Consider the following 7278-nt stretch of genomic DNA (forward strand, 5'->3'; position numbering starts at 1 on the left):
CACCAGCCTCTCTGGGAGCACCCTAACGCCACCAAACCATTTGGCTGTGGGCACCTGTGCACAGCCAGGTGGCACAGCGTGCTGCATGCCCCTGCTCTTCTTCCAGAAGCCCCAAAAGTACCCTCACTGTGACCCCACCTTCCTGCCCTTTGGCAGTGCAAGCACACCAGCACTGTCCCCAGGAGCTGACCTGGCAACTGGCAGTGGGGAACCAGGGTCCCCAGCGCCTGCTCCCCAACTTGAGTATGCTCAGGGCAGCCAAGATGCAGGGCTGGCTGTGAAGAGCTACTCAAGGGCTTCACAAAATCAAGCAAGTGGACAATCAAATAGCAGGTGAAGAGAACAGCCTTAGTTGCACACACAGGTGCAGGCTCCAACACAACTATCAACCCTCCAGAACAGATCTGGGAGTCGCTGCTGGCGGTCCTGCAAACATCAGCTCCACACCCACAGCTCAAGCCCGTCACCTGATGGCTGAGTTGGCATTACGAACTTCATCCTCCTCATCATCCTCGTAGTCATCCTCATCATCTGAGTACTGCTGGTGTTGCCGGACTGGGACCCGGCTGCGACCCACTCCTGCTGCAAGGTCTTCCTCCTCCTGCAAAACACCATCACCGATGGTCACTGATGGCTTGCCAGCAGCAGGACAAGGGCAACGATGAGCCCAGCAGCCACGTCCTTGGTCCAGCCGAGCAGCAGGGCCTGCCCCTTTCAACAGTAGAAGAGCCCCTTCCTTCACCTCTTTCTCAGCAGATCCACGTGAACCTGTTTTGACAGGTCAGTCTTTACTCAGAGCCTGGCTGGTAGCAGGGCAGGCAGGCTGCAGGGCCAGGAACGGGCTCAGTGCTGCCCCCTGGAGGTGAGAGACCCACCTCGAGTCGGCCGTGCTGCTGGCCCGGCACTCCGGCCTACCTGCATGGGAGACTTGGCATAGTTGTGATTATCCAGGAAGGCTGGCAACCGCTGCACAATGGGGTTGGGGTTTGCTGGAGGTGCCCCGTTGACACTGCTCGCTGACATCTTTGCCACCGGTTTGGATTTGTTGGGTGGGCTCTGCGTGGCCACAGGGTGGCCCTGGCTGGCGGGCTCACCGGTGCCATCTGCTGTACAAGCACAGCACAGCCTTTCACCTCCAGCACTGTCACTTTACTGGTCTTCCGCCACCCCTTACCCACCCCACGCAGAAGAGCTCTTTTGCTTCACCAGACCATCACACCCACTTCCCATGCCACCTCCAGCTGTCACCAGTGTCCCCAAGCCCATCCATTTTCAAGATCCATGTCCCTCTAACGCTTCTCCCAAGCACAGAGACTTCTACCACAGCCCAGCAGGGCCACATGGAGCTGGGCTTGGAGAAAAGGAAGTGAAGCTGGCCATAAAACTGCTTCAAGTTCCAGGTCAGCCAGCTATTGTCAGCAGGCTGTGCTCGCTCCACGGCAGGCCAGGCTGGCTGGCAACACTGCCCGTACAGGGTTCTACCTGGATGGGGGCTCACTGGAGGCACAGTCTTGCTGGTGGCTGGCTTTGCCTCTTCAGGAGGCTGAGAATCCTGTGTCTTCTGGGTCTGGATCAGCTCAGGCTGAGTTACTCGGATAAGCTTAAAGGCAAATGGCAGACACTTGAGTGCTGGACCAGGGTGATGCAAACCACATCCCTCCCACTTGAGCCCTGCAGAACTCATGAGGGCGAGTCAACTACCAAGCGTCCACATGCACAATCAACTGAGAATGCCATGGGTAACCTCCCAGGAGAGCAGCACGAGGCCCAGCAGAGAGGCTGGTTTCCCCCTCTTCCCAGAAGGCACTTCCCAAGGTAAAACAAATCCCAAGGCCAAACAAATCCCCAAATCCAGGCCCCCCACAGCACAGGGAGATGGTGCTGAAAACAGCACTCAAAACCAGGCCTGCACTCCCTCAAGGCTTGGGCTGTCCACCTGCTGCAGGGCCTCCAGCACAGTCTGGCGATTCATCTTCAGGATGTGCAGCTTGGACTCGTACTTCATCCTCCGATCTGGCACCACCGCCATCAGGTTGAAGCGGATGTCGTGGTAGGGCTCCCTGCAGGAAGGGATAGCAGACGTCACCACGAGCTGGTGGTGGAAAGCCCATCTCCAGGCACGGGGGCTCCTCAGGCTGCCAGCCATGCCCCACACACCTCCTGCGGGCACCTCCCAGGCAGTGCCGCCCCAGCCCTGGCGTTTAACACCAACACACAGGAGGCTTTTCCCCCAAAATCAGCTCAGCTTCACACTGGCTGAAGCAGCATGGCAAGGCTGCTTCAGCCACAACACAAAACCCCCTTCATAGAGTCAGAGGTTGGTTGAGGTAGGAAAGGACCTGTGGAGGTCATCCACTCCAACCCCCTGCTCCAGCAGCGTCACCCAGGAGCACATGCAGATGGCCTTTGAGTATCTCCAAGAATGACGACTCCACCAGCTCTCTGGGCAAACTGTACCAGTGCTTGGTCACCCTCACACCCAAGCATCCAAGAGGCCCAGTTCAGGACTAGAAGCACCATTCCCTCTCCTATGGACTCAAGCTAACAGGGACCTCATCTGGCCACTCTTCTCCTGCACAGGCTTTTGCAGGGACTCTGCGTGCTCTAAAGGCAGGCAAACTGAGGCACGAGAAGGCGGGGAGGCAGCGCACCTGCACCTCTCCCCAAGCAACATTCTCCACCCTCATTTCCGCAGCTTGTTGCGGAGAGACCACCACAGAAATAATCCAGGGAAAAACAGCGAGCGGCCAGTGCCTGCGCCACGGCCCAGGACATTACCCAGCAGTGGCCAGGCCGATGCGCTCCATGATCACTCTCCTGGCTTTGTCCGTCCATTCCTCGTCGTCAGCCCACGGCCCTGTGGTAACGAGACAGGGCTGGAATCGGCAAAGCAGGAAAGGCTCCCACCTCAGACTCACAGAGCAGATCCTGCCATCCCCACGACAGGCCATCTCACGTCTCCCTTACATACTAGGGAGTGAGTCAAGAAGGGGCCCAGGAGGCAGGAGGACCATGCCGTCAGCCCACACGTGGAACCCCCTGCCTCTGCCTTCCAAATGGAAAACATGAGCTATCTGCAGGGTGCAAAGGTGAATTTTGAACCCTAAAGGCCACAAGCGACTCACAGGCTCTAGGGCTCAGGAAGTCCAAGGAGATCCCTGGGATTTAGTGCCATGCCTAAGTACCCCAGGCACATCAAAAGGGCAGCTTACCAAAGGGCCTGACAGACAGAAGCAAAGTCCTAATGGGGATAAATCTCTGCCAGGACCTTGTGCGTCAATGGGCACAGGTCACTTGACACAAGGAGATGGCAATGAGGAGAGCCCTTCTGCTTGTGATATTGAGTTAATTCAGAGCTGCAGAAGAACCTTGTGACTTGAGCAATGGAGGAAGGAAATGTCAAGGCTGGAAAAAGCAACGCAGTGTATTTAGAAATAATTGGCTTCTAGACACAGTTCCCAGACGGCAGCCTCCAAAATGAGCTCTCAAAACTCAGGACAAATCTGAGAATTGTTGGAAAGATTCTCCACAAACATCAGCCAAAGCTAAGCGGTGATGGAAAAATAACACCTAGATTTGGACACACCAGGGCATCTATTTGACTGCATTAATTAATAGGGACAGATGGGCTCTTACCGTGGTCAATGGGATAGACCTTGAGCCCATCCAGCTCAAAGAGCCGTCCCTTGATAGGGACATAGCTGACAAAATGGAAGGCCTCCATGGTTCGCACAGCGCTGATGCCGTTCTGCTTTTCTGGCAAATGCCGTGGCTCTGGCCTGTGGGGGCAGGAGAAGAGAGCTCAGCGGGCAGCCTGCCTCCTCCAGCGGGAGCCAGAGCCCCCTCACCCACCTGGCATGGCTGTTGTGGGCCTTGGCCAGCTCCGGGGCATTGCCGATGGCATAGCCTTTACTCTGCAGGGAAGAGCAAGAGAGGAAAACGACTGAGAAGTGGCAGGAAACAAAGAAAATGCTTCACCCACCGGCTTCCTGCTCCCTCCAATCATATACGGGCTGGGAGAGCAACTTTCAGGCACGCCTCTCTGCTCTGCTGAGTTACCCAAGAAACTCGGGTGAAACCCAAGATGAAAAGAACACAGAATTTCTGCTAAAAAATGATAGAGAGAAACACAGACTTCAAGACAGGTCTAAAGGCAGGAGAGAGAACTGTTGATCACCGACTTTGAGAGCTCTGTCCAACCTGACCTGGAATGGTTCCAGGGTTGGAGAATCTACCACCTCTCTGGACAACGTGTGCCAGTGTCTCACCACCCTCATGATGGTGATCGTGAAGATGAAGATGAGAGAGAAGAGACAATGCAGATACAGCACACAGCCAGGAAGGGCTGGAAAGGAGCCCAAGAGGGGAGCAAGAGGCAGATTCCCACACAGCACCCATGCACAGCCCTGCACGCCCCCAGCCCCACCTCAGGGCTGAATCCCTTGGTGAAGTCCTTCATGCGGCTCAGCGTGGGGCCCAAGTCAACATTGTTGCAGTTCAGGAGGACACTCAGCAGGGCGTGGGTGGCACAGGAATTGGGGATCAGCTGGAGGGTGACACAAGGACCGTATTAACTCACATGAACTGGGCAACCCTTCCAACAACCCCTCAGAGTCAACAGTAATCAATTAAAATGTATTGACATGAGGACCACTCGTGGGAGTGGTGACTTGACCTTGGCTCTCAAAGGAGGGGAGGTTGGTCTCGTTCAGGGAGCCACAACGTGCCCCTGTGAGCACCTGCTCGTAGCCCTTGCTGGATTCCCTCCAACCTGGAGCTCACGACAGAGAATCCCAGGAAAAGAGAGCTTTCCTCAAGACCAGCAGGAGCAGTGCAGCCTCTCAGCACCATGTGGCTTCCCTGGGGCATCACACAAGACACCCCCACGTACGCTCTCCCCTCACCTCCAGCCTACCTGGTGAGCAAAGAACATGTTATTAACGATGTCATCGTCGATCACCGATGTCTCATCCACCAGGGTAGAGACCTTCCGCCGGGACCTGCGCTCCTCAATCCACTTGAACAGGAAGATGAACCCATACACAGGGCTGCGGAGAGAAGTCGGCAGCTGCATTGTTGTGGATGGACCACACCGGCAGGGCTGCTCTGCCCAGCACCAGAAAACCTCCATTTCAAACCACAGGCAACACAAAGGCAGAAGGGAAAGGCAGAACCAGCAGCCCCATCTTCCTGGAAGCAACCAGCCCTGCCCCAAGTCCTCCCAGCCCCACACTACCAAGGACACTCGTCTGCACTGGTGCTCCAGGCTCAGCCAACAATCAAGCTTGAAAACTTTTGGCTTTAACAGGTCTTAAGAGACTCAAGACAAAGAAACAGGTGGTTAAATCCACCTCTGGACACTGACTGACCTGCAGAATAGTGCCTGGCCAACAAATGACACCTCCTTTTAAACACGGGTTGTATTCAAGAGGACTTCAGACAACAGCTTTTAAGACAGCCATGGCCCTTGAGGCTGTTTCAAAGCCCCAAGATAGGGAGGAAGCCCACGCAGCAAGCGTACCCACACTGCACCCCTCTGTGGGGAAAAGGAGATGACTCCCTTGAAGCATGTCTCCCACCTGCTCCACGGGGACTTTTTCAAGGCACAGGATCACCCATCTGTCCCAAACCCGACGAAGCACTCCTGCTTCATTCTGTACCATGCTGACATCCATGACCCACGGGCCCTTCTGAACGCCTGGCCATGAGCTCGAGCCCCAGACACATTCTGCTTAATAAAACTCACAATTCCACGTCTGTGACTTACCCTTGGCATTTGCTCTGCAGATCATAAATCTCTTCAACCTGCACTCCCTTGACCCCTGCAAAAAAATGGTAGAAGCTGGTGTAAAGCCCACCAGAGAGGACGTGGGGTGATATCGAACACAAAATCAACTCCCCAGGAAGGTTTCTTGCACTCACCAAAATCTTCAACCAGGAGTGTGAAGAGACCTGGGAAGGAACAAAATCAACAGGTTAGTTCTGGCTGAGAAGAGCAGAGAGGAAACAAGGAAACCTGCTGCCACCAGAGGTCCCATGTGGTGCCATGGCCGGAGACTTCCAGGGGTCCCTTCCAGCTGCATTTTTCCTCTGATTCATTTCAATATTTCATATTACCTCAGCATCCATGACAGACACAGTCCTGCCGCTGCCAGCACTCCTGGAACGCCCAAAATCCACCTTCCCAATTATTTGGGTTGGCCAGAGGAAACATTCTGGTGTTCACAAGCACATGCAGCAGTATGCCAGCAGCCTGGAGATTCCCAAGGCTCCCAGAAAACAATTCTGGCAATTTCCCAGGACCAGTAAAAAGAAGGTAAAGGGCAGCAAAATTTGGGCTGACTGGGGGAAAAATAGCAGGCCTTCGCTGAGCACAAGAAGATGAGTGTAATGCCAGGGGTCCAGTGTCCTCACCCACAGCCTCAGAAATACATTGTGACACCCTGAGGGCTGGCTCTCAGCTCCCAAATGATGACCCCAAATCACACCATGGCAACTCAAGAGATGTTGAAACAACACTCAGCCAATGCCCCGGCCAACTCCAGCTCTGATCCTCAAATCCTAACCCGCCAAACAAACTGTGGACTCCACCACAGGAGCCACCTTCTCCATCACAGTGTAAAGTGGATGCCTGTGACACTGCTTCCCACTGCTCAGGTGCCATGTCGGGCCCTCAGCACCTTCCCAAGTGCTGATGGGATCTGACACGCACAGGCTGGAGATACCACCCTCACGTACTCCTCAGCGGCACAGGTTGTCCTCAACTGCCCACGGAGCTCTGGGGCAAGCACCAGTCAGAGCAGTTTCTGCAGCAAGGGGCATCCTATACGCATGCCTCTCCCTGTATTTCATTGACATTTTGGGGTGTGTTTGCAAACCATGGGAATGCTTCATGCTACACGCTCACAGCATTCCAGATGTGTTCCACAGAGACCCCTGAGTTTATCAGGTCACATAGACACAGATGGATGTCTGGGGCACCTCAGACCCATGAACAAGTGTCACCAGGGCCCAGGCCCCACTCTGAGCCTTCACCACACTCCTGCAGCCCTTCTCAACTCATCTCTTCATGCCTACACCCAGCCCAGCCGTCTGACATCCCCTTTTCTGACTGCCCTACACCCCATAACCTCTCCCTAACCCCGCAGGGGTTACGTCCTGTTCACCGTAACCCCGCACAGCCCGCCTCTGCCCCAGGACCCACTCTACTCCGGCCCCGTACACACCTACACCCTCGTCTGCCCTCCCAATCCTCCACCCATGCCCCAGGCACCGTCT

At 55.2% G+C, this 7278-nt stretch overlaps 1 protein-coding gene across 1 annotated transcript in view; it reads right to left on the bottom strand.

The window, feature by feature from the left end:
- Positions 1–5952, bottom strand: part of BAP1 (BRCA1 associated protein-1 (ubiquitin carboxy-terminal hydrolase)) — a gene marked incomplete at both ends in the record, with an annotated part of 6235 nt that extends 283 nt beyond the window's left edge. Inside the window, 11 exons of the mRNA XM_008935093.1 lie at positions 468–601; positions 916–1103; positions 1483–1600; positions 1937–2060; positions 2779–2857; positions 3637–3779; positions 3853–3914; positions 4427–4546; positions 4916–5048; positions 5768–5822; positions 5923–5952. Of these exons, the coding sequence (XP_008933341.1) occupies positions 468–601; positions 916–1103; positions 1483–1600; positions 1937–2060; positions 2779–2857; positions 3637–3779; positions 3853–3914; positions 4427–4546; positions 4916–5048; positions 5768–5822; positions 5923–5952 (1186 nt within the window). The remainder of the gene's footprint in view (positions 1–467; positions 602–915; positions 1104–1482; positions 1601–1936; positions 2061–2778; positions 2858–3636; positions 3780–3852; positions 3915–4426; positions 4547–4915; positions 5049–5767; positions 5823–5922) is intronic.
- Between the last annotated feature and the right edge of the window lie 1326 nt (positions 5953–7278).

The sequence above is a fragment of the Merops nubicus genome, unplaced genomic scaffold (genome assembly GCF_000691845.1).
Source record: "Merops nubicus isolate BGI_N331 unplaced genomic scaffold, ASM69184v1 scaffold37162, whole genome shotgun sequence".
Lineage (NCBI taxonomy): Eukaryota > Metazoa > Chordata > Aves > Coraciiformes > Meropidae > Merops > Merops nubicus.